The sequence below is a fragment of the Fukomys damarensis genome, unplaced genomic scaffold, assembly GCF_012274545.1.
Source record: "Fukomys damarensis isolate Sample0158 unplaced genomic scaffold, DMR_v1.0_HiC HiC_scaffold_24, whole genome shotgun sequence".
Classification (NCBI taxonomy): domain Eukaryota; kingdom Metazoa; phylum Chordata; class Mammalia; order Rodentia; family Bathyergidae; genus Fukomys; species Fukomys damarensis.
The window spans coordinates 44,370,401-44,390,804 of NW_022900936.1; the positions used below are offsets into that span (position 1 = coordinate 44,370,401).

Below are 20,404 nucleotides of genomic sequence, written 5' to 3' on the forward strand. Positions count from 1 at the left end.
TGTAAATATCTGAAAATACACCAGATCAAAATCAGTATTTCTGAGGGAACTATCAGAATTTAGACAGCTCAAGTGTGAATATTTCCTTTTCTCTTAAAGAAAATGATTTTGTAAATTCTTTGAACTTTTCTGATGTCCTGAAAATATATTGTATAGCAAGGCAACGTTCCCTCAGGAGTGGACCTGACTGCAAGGCCCTTTGTCACACTTTTAGCTCTAGATATTGAGAAGTTGAAGACTCCCGAAGACCTTAAATCTTTCTGACTTGTGATCACGGAAGTTGTTTGGGGAGAATCATCTAGAGTTTCTCAACTCCTCCAAGAACCCAGTTGTGGAATGCCTGGACAAGAAATTGTGTTATCAGAATGACAGTGCTTTTGTGTTTTTGTTTTTATCTCAGTGTTTAATGTTAAAATGTTTAAGTAATGATAATGGATATGGTGCTGAAAAGGAGGAAATGCTAAACTGGAAGAAAATATCCTTGAAATGTTATTGCTGTCATTTCTTTTGTCTAATATGTTGTTTGACAAATTGCTGTTGATGTGGGTGGGCTGTGTATTTAGAAATAACAGATAATGAATCTGACAGATAGTCCTATGCCCCTTTGTTTTTTCTCTTGATTTTCTTAGAACTTCCCATTATGCAGTAAAACTTTATCACTAAAAATGGTAGTTTTATGTGGAAAGATGTCATTCAAAGGGAAACCTTGTAGTTTGATTAACCTCCTATGAGAGAAGGTTTGTTTTTTGTTTGGTTGGTTGGTTTGGTTTTTTTTTTTTTGGTACCAGGGATCAAACTTGGGTCCTTGTGCTTGCAAGGCAGGCCGCAGAACCCCTGAGCTAAATCCCTGGCCCTGGCCCTGAAAGATTTGGTTTTAAATAGTGTTCCATTGCTGTGATTTATAGTAAAGAGTTGTCCAGTTTCTGAGGTAAGCACCATAGCACTGGAGTAAATTAAATTAGTGCCTTTGTTCAGTGATGTAATGTGGTTTGTGGTCATACCTAGTCACCTCCCAATCTTTATTTCTATAGTAATTACACCATGGGCATTAAGGGTAATCCAAGAATAAACATTGAAATACAATATTTAAAATCTTTCTAGCCCACTTACTTAGATTTGTGCCAAACACAGCCTCACATGTAGGAATATGTTAAAATATACTGATCTTGAATAATTGCTGTCCTTATTGATCTCCTTAAAGATGCTACCCTTCCCCAGTACCAGGAATCAAACTGAGGACCTCATGCTTACCAGACAGGTGTGGTGCCACTGAGCTAAATCCTCAGCCCTATTGATCCTCTTTCTTTTACCCATCTGTTAAGTTTTCCTTTTCTCTTGGCCTTTTCTCTTTTCTTTTTGGATTTCTTTCTCTCCTTCCTTTTCTTTCTCATTCCCTCATTGATCTTATTGTCTTGAGGCTCACATTTTATAAGAGCCTTTAGTGTGTGATTAAAGCCAGGTGATAGAACTAGATTTAGATCTCCATTGTATTTCTAGCAATAACTAGCAGTTTGTCCCTATACAGCCTACATAAATCTCATTTTCTTCATCTGTAATCTTCATCTGGAGATCACAATACTAACTTTTAAGTTTTCTTGGGGATTAGAGATACAGTGCAGGAAGGTCCTTCACACATGCCAGATAAGTGCCAGATAAGTGTTGGTTGTTACTGTTGTTATCATCAGTATCTTTGATTTTTCCCTTGTAACCTAAAACATTTTTTGTATCTTTTTATATCGGAGTATGACATAGACATCAGTAGAATCCTAGGTGACTCTGATAAAGGTGGTCAGTGACTACATTATGCAATATATTAATAAAAGTGTTTAAAAGGAGGATGAATGTTGGATTATAAAGGTGAGGAATTAAATATAGATTGACTATCTTAAAGTACAACGTATACTAAGATCTGGAGTTAGAATAGTAGCACAAATAGGAATATAGTACAGGAAAAGAAATAATACAGTATCTGGTTGGATCTGAGAGATGAGCACTATATTAGGATATTCTAGAGGAACAGAATCAATAGAAAATATATGTGTAATTATTGCAGGGTATTTATTAGATAGGTTACAGGATCAGAGATATCCAGAGTGGCCACCTGCGTGCTGGAGAACTGGAGGATCTAGTAGTTGCTCAGCCCAGAAAAGGGCAGAACAAGAGAGATTATCAGTCTAAGGTCAAAGGGCTGGAAGTTCACTGGTGAGTCACTGGTGTGAGTTTGCATTGAAGGCTGAAACTAGACAACTGGAAACCAGTGTTCAAAGGTGGCAGCAGCAAAGGATGCACCTGTTCAGGAAGACTGGAGCTCTTCAAAACAGGCAGATTTCCGTCTTTTCCTTTTTTATTCCATCAAGGCTACAAAACTACCCACAGCTGAGGTGGATCTTTCCCCTTCAGTTTGCTGGCCTACATGTCAGTCATCCACACATACACTCATAGTTGTGCTTTGCTAATGTAGTAGGCATTCCTTGCTCCAGTCAAGTTGACATATCAGAGTTTACATTCATAGTCAGAGAAGTGGAGTATGGTTCCCAGATGTTGAGCCTGGATAAAAACAAGGCAATGAACCATCACCAGAAAGCAGGACAAGGAGCAGTTCAAGAAAGTGTGTGAAAGTATGAGCACGTGCTAAGTTTGAAGTATAGTTGGGCCTTCCATGTGGAACTTTTTGGTAGCATTGAAATTTTGAAGACGTTGCTTTGAGAATCGTCAAAGAGAAATTATTATCATTTAAGTGGCTGAGACACTCCCGTGAGAAAATAATTTTTTCTTACTTGGTACTCTTTTTTGTCATAGGTACTTTCCACATGCTTTCCCAGTACTTGAGAAATGAAGTTTGTTGGTTCCTACTGTGCTCTCACATGCCCTGCATAAGACCACCTTGGCTCACTAATTTGCAGAGAACAGCCCCCTAAGAAAGCATTTCTCCCTATTAATTGAAGAATTTGCAGTGACTGAGCCACTGTCCAGACACTAATTGGCTTACTTAGGTAAAGGAAATTCTGTTCTTTTCTAGTGACATTGCTGGCTTTCTTGCCATTGTGTCTGGACCAAGCAGACAGATTACATCAATTTGTACTCTGTGGGGAGATTTGCTACTTCAGAGCAATTTCCTTCCTCATTGGCATTCTGAGAAAAGCCTGGAGTAAGGCCACAATCGATAGAATTGGCCTTAAAAAGTAGTAATAATTGTTGTCTCTCAATGCCATTCTTTGAAGTAAAACCAGAAGTTTCCAAAACATTTATATTTTCCAAAGTTTCTGTAATAAATTTGTATTCTTATAATCAGAAAAGTTATTTTATAAATAAATAAACTACTTCTGTATGTTGCTATGAGAAAGGTCCTCAGGATAATCTCTACCCTCCGACTCCCTCCCTGATGCCCCAAAGGAACTGTTTGTCTCATGTTGGACCTTTTAAAGATCTATTACAGTTTTTAGTTAAGTCCTATTTCCATAAAACTGTAGTTTTAGGCTGGAGAGGTGTCACACACTTATAATCCTAGTACTCTGGAAGGCTGAGGCAGGAACATCACAAGATTGAGGCCCAGCCTGGGTAATTTAGTAATTAGCAAGATTCTTATCTCAAAAAAATAAAAAATAAAAAACAAAACTGAGGCTATCACTCATTGCAAATGTTCACTTCTCAGTGCCCAAGAAAAAAACAAACAGTATAAAGTAGCTTTTTCAGTGTCAAAAGTGACTGCTATTAGTGTATTCTGGCAAAAAACACCATTCGAAAAGAAAAACAAAAAGGAATAACCTTATGAAAGAAAAAAATGCCTAGAGCAAAGCTTCTAACAGGTAAGAAAAATAATGCATTCTTGAGAAATTAAGTTGTTTAAATAATGGCTATGATGAAGCAGTTTTTATTTGTCTCTAATTGTTATGAGGGGAGACAGAAAAGGCCAACTTGAAGACTTTCCTTTGAAATAACAATTTTGATTTGGGATGCTTCCTTTCTTTGCAGTTATTGTGATCCTGAATTTGAAGCAGAATTTGGAGACTGAAAACTTTGAACTTTAACACTTTTCCCTGTGAGCTGAGAGGATACACAATTCTTATTTTTAAAAATGATTTTTGAGACATCAGATTTTCTTATTAAGTTAATAATACTTGAGAAATGGACATCCTAAATTAGGGGGTAAAATCTAGGAAAACATTCTAGGCTTAGAACTGTGGGGTATGTTGTTGGTGCCTTGTCTTTATGGTGGCTAGACCTTGATTACCTTTTCTGAAGGTCTTGAGTCATTATCAAGGACTATCAAGACAGCTGTTTACAAGCTCTGCCATCCTTGGTTGTGAGGTTGCTTTCATGCATCATTTTTATTCACTTTTGATGCTTTTCTCTCCAGTCATCTCTGAAGCTGTTTAGGTGCCTGGTGCTCTGCTCAGCCCATGTTGATGCCCTGTGCAAAGTTCATTTTTCATGCTTAGCATTTGTGCCCTTTGTTTTAGGATAGTGGACACTCACTGCAGCTCTAGTGCTCTGAGTACCAAGTATCCTGATGATGAGAACATGAACCTGTCCTTGGTCTTGCTTTCTTCATTCTCCTATCCTCTGCTCAGTATTCTCCATGTCTGCCCATTTGTGTGGGGCTTGATCTCTCACATTCATTATCTATTGTCACCCTGTTAGTGGCTTCAGAAAGGAGGTTTTGATAGAGAGGCAAATTACTGTTGGCTGTGGTGATCATGTAAGGTTTCAGAAGAGGTGACCCTTGAGCCACACCTTTCAATGTGGGTCTTCACTTGAGAGATGATAATTCATAGAAAAGTGGGGAAGAATAGGGGGAAAGTCTTGCATGTGTTTAGGAGCATTCAGAGTGTTCTAGTTGAAGTGGCAGATTTGTGAGACACAGCACAAAGAAATAATATTAGGTAACCTATCACCATAGGTTACAGGAAAGAGCAAATGCAATTTATAATGCTTCCCCTTTTACTGAAGTAGCTTATCAGTATGGTGGAAAGAGAATGAGACAGTGGAGTCAGGCCTGTGTTCACATCTCAGTTTTGCTGCATACTAGTAGAATGACCTGGACCAATTTAAGTCTCAAGAATTTTAATTTATTTCTAAAATTGTAACAATAATCTTTTATAGGGTTATTGTAAAATGAAATATTTTATAACAAGTTCTTTTCCTCCTCTCTGTTATGTTACCCTACTAACCAGAAGTCTTTTATAAGGATATGGAACATTAGCCCTATATATGCAAGGCTCTGCAATCTAACTGCACTGTGCCCTTTGAGCCCTACTCTTGCCCCAGCCACCTCAGCTTTAGCCACATTGCGTTACTCATTGTCCTTTAACATTAGTAGTCTGCTGTCCTGCCTTCCCCACACCTCTGCTTTATGGGTACTTCTCTAGGAAATCCTTCTTGTCCTATCTATACTAGGCTTCCTCATCTTCCAACCCCTGGTCACATCTCTTCGTTTTCATCCCCAACTCCAAAACCCCAACCTAAACAAGCCAACACCTCCTCCAAACTTCTGCAGTACTTATTATCTATGTTTCCTTTCCTATGTGTGTAGAAGTGAAAGTTGCTTACTGGTCCACCTCTCTCAGAAGCAGCTTACAACAGATGATGATATTGTCTCCTTGATATTTTTGTCACAGTTGGGTGCATGTTACGTGGCATCTAGTGAGTAGAAGCTAGCAATGTTCCTAAACATCCTACAAAGCATATAACACCTTCCCTTCCCTCACCAAACAATTATCAGTCCCAAACTCTCAGGATTCCTGAGGCAAATAAACTGCTCTGATGGGGGGAAAAGGTGCTATGATAAGGTTTTAAATAAATAATTCATAGAATTTAAAGAAAGAATCAAGTGTTTCGGGAACATCTAGTAGTTGTGACCCCTGCAAATGAGAAAAAGAGTAAAGAAATTTAATTTCTGAAGGCAAAGAAACTCATACAGGTTGTTGGCTTGTTTGTTTATGCCTCAGCCTTATTCTTATTAAAGAATTGGAGTTTAATTTCAGTGGAAATGATTTAAAGAGATTTAAAGTTTGGGAGCACTTGTCTTTCTTCCATTTACTTCACTCTGCCCTATGGTGAGTGGAATGTTTTGTTTGGGTTCTTCCAACTGCTTTTTAAAATATGTGTTCTAGACCATTTCCCAGAGTCACTGCAGGGTTAAGTCCAAGACCTGGGATATAGGGGAGAAACAGAGCTTATAGATGTCAGAGAGCCTGCCAAAGTTCACGTAAAGATTTTAGCATCTGTGATGCAATGTTAGGCTCAAGGGCACTAGGTGTGAGTGCTGCCTGCCCTAAGTAGTATGAATAAGATAAAAGGGGAGGGAGACACTGTTGACTTCTCATTACCTTTGTTGCCTTGTGTGTGCGATGTTGTTTATGCTCTGCCATGCCTATTTGTCATCCTTGCCTTGGAGTTTGCTAATTATGGACTGAAACCTCTATGACCTGCAAGCCAAATAAACCCTTCCCCTTAAAAGAAAGGATTCCAGCATCTATACTTTGCTAGTTATAAAACTATGAATCTTCCCACCCAATAAAATAGTTTTTATTGAGCTTTTCTTTGAAAAATTTGAATTAAGTCTTCTATTTGTCATTCCAGTCACTAGAGGGCAGAATAGTCACACTTCCTGGGACAGGTGTTATTCATTTTAACAGTGGGATGATGGAAAGAACACATTTGCCATTGTTTATCAACATAGGAATTTTATAGCAGTGTTCCTACAACTTAGTGATGCAAACTGATTAGCAGAAGACTTTGCTAAAATGCAGTTTTCTGGCCCTTATCCTCTAGATACTCTGATTTGAGAGCTGTGGGTGGATCTTAATGTTACATCAGGGGATTCTCATGGAGATCTTCTATTTTATTTTGTGAAACACTGATATGTTTTGTACATGCATTTGTGCCTGATTTTCTTTCTTCTTGTGATAGCAATGAAAATGATTATCTTGGAGAAAAAACAAAAGCAGAAACCAAGGTATAGGGAAACTAGAGCAATGGTCAATTTAAAAGGTGTTTCCCTCCTTTGTATAGGAAGACACACTTTGAAGATACTCACTATCAAAGAAGCTACAAGCAGGGCACTGGTGCTTAACTGTAATCTAGCTACTTGAGAGGCTGAAACAGAAGAATTGCAAGTTCAGGGCAGCTATGGCAACTTAGCAAGGCCCTGTCTCAAAATAAAAATAAAAAACAAAGGAAAGGCCTGGATGTAGCTCAGTGGTAGAGTACCCTTGAGTTCAGTCACCAGTACTGCAGGGGGAAAAAAAAAAAAGAAAAAGAAGCTGCAAAAAAAATACTATTTGGAGTGATTTCAATCAATACCATACAACTCTTACATTATGTGTCTAAAACTGTTTAATAAAATATCCCTTCTCACAAGGGCCCTAATTTTGTTTTGGGAATGTCATGAAGACCTCATTCCTAATGTTTTAGCATTGCAAGATACAGTTGCAGAGACCTGAGTAGAATTTATAATCATAAATGTCATCATCTTGAACAAGTATAGGTTGAGCATGCCTAATTTAAAAGGCTGAAATCCAAAATGCTCCAAAACCTGGAAGTTTTTGAGCACTTAATATTATAACTGCAAGTGGAAAGTTCCACACCACAAAACTTTTTCATGTACAAAATTATATTAAAATATTGTATAAAATGTCTTGAGGTCTAAGTATATAAGGTACATATGAAATGTAAATGAGTTTTTTTACCCCTGTGTACCATTCCCCTCAATATCTATGTCTATCAATCGACAGATCAATATAGATAGATAGATAGATAGATATTCCAAAATCTCAAACAATTCTGGCCCCAGGCACTTCAGATAAGTTATTTAATCCATGTAAAGAGCCTCTTTTATATGTAACGATTCATGTGTGGTAATGCATAGTCTCCTTCTAATAAATATGATTGATTGATTTGCTAGTATCCCTAGAGAGCAGTGGCATCTTGTGTAAATTTTTGCTATTGCTTTTAAATGGGAAAAAATTAATGTAGTGAAATATTCAAATCTGTGGTAAAAAGCTACAGCTCAAACAGTGAGATAGTGGAACTGTAACATGAAACTTAGTTCTGAAGCTGGGACTCTGACCAATGAAATAAAGATAGGATTTTTACACATATATGTAAAATCAGTTGGTCTTCAGTGAGTCTTAGAGAATACAACTCTCTCCTTTCACATTTTTCATATTAAGATTTTCCACCATTACTTCCTTTCTCCTTTCTGGCTTTTGGGGAAAGAGGATCTGTGATTATATGGCAGTGAAAAGAAATTCTGCAGTCTCTCAGTGTCTCTCTTGTTTGCACCCTCTCTCACACAAAGAGAGAAAATAAACTGTTTTTTTAAATTAAGGGCCAAAAGTCATGTCATTTTATATGTAATTTTTTAGAAGAGGGAACAAACATGCTTTTTGCAGGATTATACTATCTAAATCATGAACTTTAGTTAATGGCACTTTTAAAATATGCATGTTATTAGTCTGACAGTCTTTTTTTTGTTTGTTTGGTACCAGGGATCGAACTTGGGACCTTGTATTTGCAAGGCAGGTAAATCCCCAGCCCAATCTGACAGTCTTCTAAAGTTCGTTTTAATACTTACATTCATTATTGCACTGAAAGAATGCTCCTAGTGCAAGAACCACTAAAAGAGGTAATCCTTGAAAGTCCAATTAACTTCTAGTTAGAATAATTACTTTAGCAAGTCTAGTCATAGTCAAGATCTGGAAGAGATGATAAAATGAGTATCTGTGCATCATAATTATGATACACAGACTTGGGTTAACTTTATTATGCAGAACTGCTATGCCTGATATGAGAATTTGAATCTTTACAAAATAGGAAGGCTGACTTATATAAGAAATTTGATCCTTAGAAAATAGATTGGTAGACAAATAGCTGCAGCTCCCAATCTTTAATACTTAAAGATGTGTCAAGAGTGTATTTTCCACCCATCACCATCTCTAGCACTTGTGGTATCCAGGAAGAACCTTGGATGGTGGGAATTCCCTGGCTGGGTGTCTGTGTATCTTTCTTCTTTTCCCAGTGTCATGCAAATATTTTTTGTTTCTACCAATATGTGACAAATTTGGGAAAACTTCTTGAATTCATTTTAATTCTTGTTTTCTAACTATGATTAGTTGATGTCTTCCAAAGCATCACATGTACCCTGTCTTTTTTATTAACTATAAAAAGATCTCATGCAGCAGTTATTTTCATTTTCTACTTTGAAAAAGCTAAAACGAACTATGTAGTTTCTTCTAGAGTTCTAGTCCAAGTTGACTTAAAAATAAAAATAGTTTGAAAAACATTTAGGCCATCATGTATTTTGTAATACAGTTGGGTCACTGCCGATTCCCAAGATAAATGTGTTCAAACAGAAGCTTTCTCATTCATCATCAGCCTCAGCTTTCATCCACATTTATTTCATGATGATGCAAGAGTGTTGATGTTGCAGTTCATCACCATGGAAGTGTTTCTGTCAACAAATCCTTGCCTCACTATCATGAAATTGATTTTACAGGGAAAAGGAAGGTAAATGTGAAAGATTCCTTTACTCTTGAAGTTTGCCTGGAGGTCTAAATGAATTGTATTTAAAATCAGTAACTGGCAATACTGTAACACTGACAGTAAATTAACAGTTAAAAGGTTGGAAAAAGGAAAATGGCAAAGCGCTCCTTCGTCTGAAATTAGCTTTATGGGATGTGGCTTGGAAAACAGATTTATAATTTAAAATGTTTCTATGAAAGCTGTTGGCTGCTCAGAAATATGGATTATGGTTTGGAGGAGCCATGAATAAGTTATCAGTAGTTCTACAATGATTTGACTGAGTTTTTCTTTCCTGTCTTATAAATGTCATAACAATAACCACAGAAAAATTCAGTGTATATTACCCCCCTCTGTTGACATATTTTATGATTTTTTTAAAAAAATAAGCCTTTCCTATAACTTATGTTCATAATTATCTTTGGTTTTTATTTGCTTGAGAGGTTAAAACACAATTAAACTGTAAGCTTCTGATTGTAACCTTTTAAAAATTAGGGTAAAATACCACCTATATTAAAGTAATCCAAACTCTTTTGGGAACCAAATAGGAAAAAGGAACAAGAAAGACACTTTTGATTTGAAGCAGTGTTTCAAAGCTTGTCTGGATTCCAGATCTGATATAATATATGTTTTACATGAATTTCAGTCTATGTTAGAAATACGTATAGTCAACTATTGACTATCAAGATACCCTGCTTCCTATCACATTTTAAAGCATTTTACTTTCACCATAGGCAAATATGTGCTTAAAAGCAAATCATTTAACATTTTATCTATTAACTTTCTTAATAGATCCTAACCACTGTGCTATGTATCCCTATATTGAGATACATCCCAAGAATGACTTTAAACCTATCCTGAGAGATCCTATTGTGACTTCAAAGTCACGGAGATGTAAACTTTATTCAACCATTTTCTCCTTCTTTAAATATGATACAGAGGTTAACTAGAAAGTAGTTCCTGCTTGTGTTTTGTTTTGGGGGTTTTTTGGTACTGGGGATTGAACTCAGGACCTTGCGCTTGAGGAAGCAGGCAGTGGCACCACTGAGCTAAATCCCTAGCCCTCCTTGTTTTTTAAGAATCAATAAACATCATAAATAGGAGATAAAATTATATTGGACAGGCAAATATATAACAAATGACCAAAAATAATCCAGCAAGCAATGATAAAAATAACACTTTACTGCTTTATAATGTTAATGCTTTTCACCAAGACAAGTTACAGTCAAATTAAAGTGAGTTATGGAAAATGAAATACATGGAGATGTATTTATAGAAGTGCAGACTAAATATTTATTTTCCATACAGATATGTAAATGATGATATACAGTAAGTGCACACTTGATATGACTATGCAGGCAATATTTAGTTTTAGATACTCTTGAATAGTTCATGCACAAACCTTCCCAAAGTACAAGCTCATTCAGTCCTTTGGGGGATGTGGAAGGATCACTAAAAAAATAATGAGTTCCTTGCAAGAATATCAGTATGGAGTAGATGAGAGTGAGGGTGGTCAGTTATATATATTACTTACTGTAATTTGTGATTGTCGAGGAAGAGTTGTGGCTGTTGGTGTGATAGTAATACTGCTGGTGACTTTATTGGTTGTTTTGTTTAGTGTCCCATTAGTCATGCCTTGAGTTCTGTTATCCTGTAGTGGTGTTGACGGACTGGCAGGTCTCACAGGGCTGGCCACAGCTTGCATGTAAGGACTTCCTAAGTGAATGTGGATTTTATTATCCTCAGTAGTTATAACACTTGAACTATTACTATTTGAACGTTGAAACTGCCATGACTGTCTGTCTGGGGAAACTCTGAAAATTGCATGCTTGGCATTGATTTCTATTGGCTCTGGGGAGTGTGCCTGCTCATGGGAGCTAGTTGAGCCAGTCACAGCCAAAACCTGAATAGGTGACATTGTCCTTTCTGGAGTTATAGAATCACAAGACTCTGGGATCTGTGCTCTGGCAAAGGTTGCCATGGTAATTGGGGACATGCCTTGCTCTAAATTTATGAGGCCTTCGGTAGAAGTTTTGGACTTCATTGCTGTTATGGAGGCGTTTTGGAGAATAGTTATCCTTTGCTTTGGGGTGCCACAGTTTGGAATCACTGCAGTACTTGTATAACAGTGTGGACTCTCTGTGGTAGGACTTGTGATTTCAAGAGTAGCTGTATTTTGGACATGGTCTGGGGTAACCTTTATATGAAGTGGCTGCCCAGGTGTATGGCTTAGAACTAGGTCTCCAGGTTGTACAAAGTTGCCATTTGGTTTAGTTTGTATTTTTCCATTCTGAGGGCCCTCCTTAGATTTCATCCAAGGAATCCATAGCTTCCTATTTACAGGAAGGGGAGTTGATGGGTTGCATTTGAAGGACAGTGCAGATTCCTCCTCATTAGGGTCCTCATCCTGGTCCTCACTCTCATATAACTGACCATTGATGACTGCTCGTTCTAGAGGAATGAGACTCTTATAGTCTGGTGGTTCATTGTCTACTGCTTCTGTTTGGACTTCTTTAGAAAATACTTGAGGGTCAGAGATTCTTCTTCCATTGAGACTAAGCCGGTGGCTCTTATTAAAATGCCGGTACCGTTCTAATTCTTTAGTGAGGTTTTCAATCTCTCGGCCTAAATCTCTGTTCCTGTTTTCTTGTTGATTTAGTTTCTTTTGCAGAATTGAGTGATCTCCCTGGAGGTGGCATATTAGGTTCTCTGTTGCCATGTACTCATGAATTTTCTCTTTTAATGCATTCACTTCTCTTGAGAGATGCCCTGACTTAGCTTCTTCTTCTTGAAGCCTTTTAAAAAGCCATTGTTCATGGCTGGACTCTGTCTTTTCTGCTAACTTGTACTTGGAAAGTTCCATTTTAACATGTTCTAGCTCTTCAGTTAAAAATTGAGCTTTGTCTCTTTCATCAGCATACCTTCGTTCTAGAGTCTCATACTCATCTTCTGTTTTCATGAGGTCATCCTCAATGGCTTTCATATCCTTTAGTTTCAGTTTCAGTCTTTCCACTTCTTGAGAGAGCTCTTTAATCTTATTGTTTTCTTGGTGTAATGCTGTTGTGGATTTACCAGAGTCTTGATTTAATTGATTTTTAAGACAATCTTTCTCAGTTGCTTCAAGTGATTGGAGCCTGCTTTTCAACATACTAACTTTTGACAGGAGATCATTTCCTTTCTCCTCTTCTGCTTTCAGCTTATTTTTAAGATCATCTCTTTCCTTGGTTACACTATACATCTTTTCTTCTGCATCAGTTTTGGACTTGAGTGCCCTTTTAGTTTCTTCAATTAATTTCTCAGTAACTGTTGTTACTTTATTTTGCTCCACCTGAAGCTGAGAAGCAGCAGCTTGTAATTTATCTTCAGTTTGCTTTAACTTTTCACTCATTGTTTTCCGTTCATCTACAAGCATCACAGTTAATGCTTTTAATTTAGTTAAATCCTCCTTTAGGGTGAACTCTGTCTTTTCTAGCCTATTTTCAATGGTTTCTAACTCTTTGATTCTCACTTTTAAACTCTCTAGTTCTTGAGACAACTGTTTTGTGGTCATTTTTTCTTTTTCTAAGCTGCATTTCAAAGAGTAACATTCTTGTTTGCTTTTGTTGAAAGCATCTTCCAATTTTTCCAGAGCCATAATCCTTTTATTGAGTTTTTCAACCTCCAGTTTAAAGTCTTTACTCTGTGTGGTTTCCTTTTCAAGCCTCTTATTGAGATCTCTACACTGTTCCTCTATTTTTATGAGCTCTTCATCTTTCCCTTCCATATCTAACACACGTTTCCTGAGCTCCTCCACCTCAGCCGGTATACCAATGTTTCCATATTCTCCTTTGTTGATTTTTTCTTTTATATCTTGAAGCTCCTCTTCTGCTTTTCGTAAGGATCTGTTTGTTTCTTCTAACTCGTCAATTTGCCGGCTGAGGGCTGCCAGTTTTTGTCGGAGCTGGCGATTTTGACTGTCCTCGTTGGTGAGCTTTGCCATAATTTTGTCTTGGTTCTGATGAAACTTTGTGGTCTGGGTTTGCCGTTCTTTCTCTAGTCTGGTTGCCTTCTGCTCTTCTTCTTGAATTCTGGCTTCAGCAAGAGCCAATTTAGCATGTGTTTCCTTTGCACTTGTGGTCAGATCTTGGATTTTCTGTCTTTGAAGGGCTAGCTGTGCTGTCAGCCTTTGTTGTTCATCCACCACCATCAAAGCAAAAGACTTCAGCTTGGTCAGCTCTTCTTTCAGCTTTTCCTCTTCTTGCTCCTTCTTCTCCTGGGACTCAGTTTCTTGATCAATCAACTTCTTTAATCTGAAAAATATGAGTACATTCTGTTTTGTGATTGGTGCTTTAGTAACTCATTAGCTGTAAAAAAAAAAATATTTACACAATTGGAAAAATTGTATCGGTTCATTCATAATATTCAAAGAAGTTCCTAAATTTGATGAAGGAAGAGAATCTTGATAGATAACCTTGCTTTTTTATTTGACTACCATTGTTGAGTAACAGTGCAGTTCTTGAGGAGCCTTTATAGAAGAGGAAAGGCAAGAATACTTGTTTTAAAGGCTTGTGTAACATAATCAGTGGGCATTCTAGTCTGAAGGCTGTAAAAATAGGTGTAAGCTTGAGATTCAGTTAGACCTGGTTTAAGGAATTGAAGACTGCACCTATTCTTACCAGCTAACAAACCTGGGAACTTACTCAATATTACTGAGCCTTGGTTTCCTCACATAAGAAATAGGAGCAATAATTATATTTACCTCTGGGTCTTTCTGTAAAAAGTGAGGTAATTCACCTAAAATAATTCTGGTACACGGGAAAACATCTGATGTGTTGTTGCTCTTGTTCTTTTTAAAATTATGATTATTATATTTATTAAATGCTTGCTTGAATCATTCAAATATATGGTATTATTAATATCGGGTGTTTAACTCACTGATTTTTAGTTGAGATAAAATTTTATTCACATCAGGAGTTATGCACTTCACTGCACCCCTACGTTGCACCCCCGGTGAAAACTTGGTTTATACTAGCATGACATTATCCTGGAAACCACTTCAAATATATCTTTATCTAGCTAGTGAATGACAGTTAAATGAATGGAACTAAGACATCTGGACTGGGTCTGGAGTTTTCATAACGTGAAAAGAACAAGGAATTTGGTTGGAAGGGTCTTATTGATGAGAATCCAATTTTAGAAATGGTGGAGGAGAGGTATTATCAAGAACATATTGATTCCCTCATAATTGATGACTATTATAACATGCTACTTTTCCCGTTATATTTTAAATTTGTCTGAGTAACAGCAGGGCATTTTAAATGCAGAATAAATTCTTCCACACACTTTGTTAACTCAGTTGTGAGACTAGTTTTAAACTTGTGGCACTCTTAATTACAACTGGGAATGGGCTGATTACAGACAGTGTAATTAGAGCTCTGCAGTATTGTTATACAAAAGCTAAAATAGAATGGAATACCCGAAGAATTTAACGAAAGAATTTGTCATGAATAAAAATATAAATACTTGGTTTCTGATCAGGCCTAAAGAGTTCATAATGCTAACATCTTTTCTATTAGGAATGAGTTAATTATGCAATGCATGCCTTTCATCTTTGTCACAGAACTTTCTTTTGAAGGCTAAGGATTTGAAAGGACATTTTAAAAGAAAACCAATTTAGGGCCATTTTCTTAGAAATAATCCTTTTTTGAGATTCTAAGAGTTCTTAAAATCTAAACTCTGGCTGTGTTCAAAAATTGCACTACAGAGGAAAAACATGTTTAAAATAATTGTATAATTTTATAATGTAAGAATTCTCAAACTTGTAGGGAGATCCATTTTTAGTTTCTGTTGTTTGGAGAACCTGACAAAAGGCTGGCCCAAAGGCTAAATGGCCTGTGAAATTCCTAAGGGACTAAGCAGGATGCTGGGAAGGGAGAGTTGATGATGATTTCACTTAGATTCTGGTAAAAAGGTTTGTCTGTGGCTTCTGGCAGAGCCTTATTCCCTGAGACACCTGGAAACCTAAGAGAAACATAGCAGGTCCTTCCTGGATGGCTTTGAGACTTTGCAACTCAATGGTGGAGTCTAAGGGTTTATCAATGCTTTGCTGGTAAAACGGTTATAGAAACTTTGGCAAAGTGCTACTTCCTACTTTAGCATTCAAAATGGAGTTAATGGTCTTGACAATGGATTGAGCATAACTGTAGTGAAATATTTTCCCTTTGATATACCAATTCTTTGGGTTTTTTTGTTGTTGTTGATGTTGTTGTTTGTTTTTTGAGACAGGATCTCACTATGTAGTTGAGACTGACCTGGAACTCACTGTGTAGCCCAGGCTGGTCTCAAACTCACAGTGATCCTCCTGCCTCTGCCTCCCAAGTGCTGGGATTATAGGCATGCACCACCACGCCCTGCCTGATATACCAATTCTTACAGTTTTATTAAAGAACACTTTCACAAAAACTCTGAAGAGTTTCTTTCCAACATATTAAATAATAGCATGTGCTGTTTCATTTTTAAGAGATAGAGTTGCATTTTCTTAGGATATTAGGGAGGGAGGATTATTTTTGCAGTACAGTGAAGTGTTAAAATGAAATGGTGGTTACCCATTTTTCCCCCAAAATAAGACCTACCTGGGAAACAAGTTGTATCATGATTTTATAATAGACATCTCCTGAAAATCATGCTAGAACTTATGCAGTGCTTATTTTGGGGGAAACACAGTAGTGAATCTTGACAATGCAGTAAATGTTAAAGATTTTTTTTTTTTTAATTTCAGTTTTCACTGTTTATATTCTTGAAAGTAAGCATGATGTATCTTTTTCAGCAAGTGTGATGCATCCCCCCACCTCCTTTCATGGTTTTTATAAACTGGCTAGTATCCTTATCTGCTTCCCAAGCTCCATTTTACAAAATAGGCACATAAAATTGAGTACTTTTGCTCTGTTTCCTCAGTACTTTTTTCTCAATAACTTATTTCCCTGTGCCACTTGGATAAGCACCCCATGGCACAGTCAACCACCTCATTTGCTGAAGTCTATCAGGAAAGGAAATAGAAGTTTAAATGTAGGAAAATCTTTACCCCTAGCATCATCTCTGGTGTTCTGGACCAGAAACCAGTGAAAACCAGTAATCTCTCCACACGTTTCTGTGTATGTTGTGTACTGTGTATGCTGTGTATGTACATGTGTACATATCAGTCTATCTTTAGAAATAGACTCCATTGTCCTCCCTTATTTTGCTTTATTTAAGCAAACATACTAAAAAGTTTCTGAGTTAAGGTACACTTGGTGATTGTTTCTTCCTTGCTAAAGACCTGTTCTTTACCAGTGCTTCTTATAGTTTAATTTGCATTTGAATCATCAGGGAATGGGGGCGGCTGTTAACAGTTTATATACAAGCTCGCAGTGGATCTGCTGGCTCTCCGGATAGCAAGACTTTACATGTCAGATATTTCGTGGAAATAGGATTCTCAGGCTCATTGAAGTCAGGAAGGAACAGAGCCTGTGCTGTTCACATTGTCTCCAACCTAAAACATAGAAGTTTCTTTATCAAGGAGTATTAGCAGAACAGAGACTCTACCTAATGAAAAATTATCATTTTTCATTGTTTTGGATTCTTTTTGGTTTGTATTGTTGTAGAACAATGCTTTTCAAATGTTTCCTTTTTTTCTACTAAAAAATTAAGAATTTTTTGAAACCAGGAACCTCTTCATATATTTTAAGATTTTTTTTTTTTTTTAAACCAGTGATCGAACTCAGGACCTTTTCCTTGCGAGGCAGGCAGCAGAACCACAGAGCTAAATCCCAGGCCCCTAGATTTTTTTTTAATTCAAGGTTTAAATATTTGCAAAGGACGCATATATATGTGAATATATACATATATTTCTTTTTCATTTTCTTACCCTTTTTTGGTACTGAAGATTTAACCAGTCAAAAAATTTTTTGTTTGTTTTTTGGTACTGGGGATCGAACTCGGGACTTGTGCTTGTGAGGCAAGTAGCAGCACCACTGAGCTAAATCCCCAGCCCAAAAGATATTTTAATGTCTGCCATATTATCTAAAAGTCTTTATTAACAGGTGAGGCACCACTGAGCTACATCCCTGTCCTTCTTCTGGGACACAGAAGAATAAGATTTTCAAATTGTCTAGAGAAAATGTGTTTCTGTCTGATGCCTAAGAGGGCATTTCCAACCCAGGAAGATGCACTTCATAAGTTTGGTAAGCAAGGTGGCTATTTCCTAAGGGTTGTTAGAAAAGGACTTATAGAACACAAGCACTTTTCTGGGAGGTCAGTTGTGGAAAGGTTTTGTGTGTGTGTGTGTGTGTGTGTGTGTGTGTGTGTGTGTGTGTGTGTAAAAATGTAATGCGGATGTAACCCTGCAAAGTATTGGTGTACCTTCAGGGTGAAGACTACCGTCTTGGAGTACTCCTATTTATGTTTAAGTACTGGCACTACAGAATTACAGGAATAGCCACTGAATCCTGTCCAATACAAATAGGTTGTTAGGGCTGGGGATTTAGCTCAGTGGTGCCGCGCCTGCCTTGCAAGCGCAAGGTCCTGAGATCAATCCCCAGTACCACTCCCCCTGCCCCCCAAAAAACAGGTTGTGGAGAACAAATTTTATGGACATAAATGTGAAGCAATTAAATCCAAACTGGCTTTAAGCAATGGCTTATTACAGCTTTTCTTTTTAGTTTCTATTACGGGTTAGAATTGTTATAACTTACTGTGGTTTATCACTGTTATTATGTGCAATACCAGTTACTTGTTTTTTTTTTTTTTCTCCCTCCAAAATATCACATCTGTCATCTTGAGAGTTCTTTGGTACCAACCATAATGGTGGCTCTTCGATACAGATTATATATTCAAAAGATCTTTTCAGGGTTTTCTTTTTTTTTTTTTTTTTTTTTTTTTTTCTCTCCTGGTACCAGGGATCAAACTCAGGACCTTGTGCTTGCTAGGCAGGCACAGTGCACTGAGCTAAATCCCTAGCCCAGATCTTTTCAGGTTTTACTTATAAACATATATGTTGTACACATATACCTATATTTTACTGAATGTTAGTAATATCATATAATACACATATGAAGCAGATGCTGTGTCCAAGTGCCATAATGCCAGTGATACCCAGAAGAACTTATATTACAGTTCTCCTTACTTTTGATTTTACCTTACTTATATACACCACAGTCAACATTACTAAAATACAGAAATGATGAGTATCTTAGTGATTTTTGTTTTTAATAGTGCCTACTACAAAGTCCTTTAGAGGAAACCAAATGAGGGATAGGATATGTATGTGTGTTTGTGGTGTATGTGTGTGTGTGTTTACTGAATGAAAAAATTGTACAAATATACCCACATGTGGAAAAACACTATAGCATTGTCCTAAGCAATTTTATTCATTTTTTTAAAAAAAAAGGGAACTCTGTAGTCTTTACGGTGGGGTTGCTTTAGGCATTTAAGAGAAAATATAAATGAGTTTGTCAGTGTTCTTTAAGCACTGTCTCTATTTCATAGCTATAGAGCCTTTAGAAGAATCAAGACTGAACAGTCTTTTTTTTTTTTCTTCCCTCAGACCCCTACCTTAAAACTGTACATGTCTGGGCTAAGTGTATGTGTTTACCTCAGTGGTTCTGCTGCTTGCCTTTCAAGCACAAGGTCCCAAGTTAGATCACCAGTACCAAAAAAAAAAAAAAAAAAAAAAAAAAAGTAAAAATTGTATGTGTCTGCTTAAGGAAAACCGGGATAGGTGGTAAATGTTTACATGCCAGCTCATTACTCTCTTTTGGTTATTTCAACTCTGAAAACAAAGGAGCGTGGTTCTTTTATTTTTTTCCTCACAGACCAGAGCTCTGCTAGATAAATACAAATATATTTATTACCCAAGTAATATTACATCAATTGCAAATGAAGTTGCATTTTCCCATGTTTCTACTTTTGCAGATTCTTTTCTAGTTTTCAGGAAGATGGCTCACATAAATAAGCTTAGGGTATTGCCAGTTAATAGAACCATTCCATTGATGAAAATGAATTGTTTCTATTAGCTGCATAAATCAGTAGTGAACAGCCCCCTTAGTTTCTCACCTATCATTTTAAAGAGACAAATAACTCCATTGCATTAATGATGTATTTCTTGAATTTAAAGTTTTTGATGTTATGAGTATGGCAAGATTTTGTTCATTTAATTTACAAAACAACAGAGGTTATAGTGAGGTAAACAAGGAAGGAGGATTCTGTTCACAAAGAATTTTTAGATTCTTAGTAAAAAATGAACAGATAGTTTCAGCGCAATTCAATAGAGTCCAGTAGAACAGATCTTAACCATTTAAGTCTCATGACCCTCATGCCCTCCTAAAAATTCTGAGGACCCTAATGGTTTTTGAGTATGTGGGTTATATCTATCAGTACTATATTAAAGTTCAGGCTAGGATTTTTAATAATTTATGTATTCATTAAAAATAATAAACACACTATTTTAATATAAAGAACATTTTATACGAAATAACTTTGAAACAAATATCGTGAGAAGAATTGCATTGTTTTACATTTCTGTAATATCTAGCTTAATTGAAAACAGCTGGATTCTCAGATCAGTTCCAGACATTCCATTAACTGTCATAGCAATGATGTCATCACATGTCAGGTAGCCTCTGGAAAATAACCTGTACACTTCTGAGAGAATAAGTACATTATTATGAAGTTAGCTTTAACCTGCGAGATCTTTTGAAGGGGGCCACACTTTGAGAACCATTGCTCTGGAAGATAGCAGAAAAAAAGTGGCAAATGTTTCTTTCTCTGGAAAATCCTCTGGTTTGGGCTGTCAGTCTGTGCTTCTTAAGGCTGTCACTTTGCTTCATACTGATGAAGTCCCCAGATTCATAGGCTTAGTCACTGCTTT

General features: G+C 36.8%; 2 protein-coding genes across 5 annotated transcripts in view; one reads left to right on the plus strand and one right to left on the minus strand.

Annotated features, from left to right (window-relative positions):
- Nucleotides 1–20,404, plus strand: part of Cmss1 (cms1 ribosomal small subunit homolog) — a 358,480-nt gene that overhangs the window by 12,850 nt on the left and 325,226 nt on the right. The window lies entirely within an intron of this gene.
- Nucleotides 10,764–20,404, minus strand: part of Filip1l (filamin A interacting protein 1 like) — a 102,057-nt gene continuing 92,416 nt past the window's right edge. For 2 of the 3 annotated variants that reach the window (XM_010639639.2, XM_010639638.2), the window contains exon 2: nt 10,767–13,811. In XM_010639639.2, the coding sequence (XP_010637941.1) occupies nt 11,036–13,708 (2,673 nt within the window). In that variant the 5' untranslated portion in view covers nt 13,709–13,811 and the 3' untranslated portion in view covers nt 10,767–11,035. Of the gene's footprint in view, nt 13,812–20,404 lie in introns of all 3 variants that reach the window. The other variant, XM_010639637.3, reaches the window with a different exon arrangement.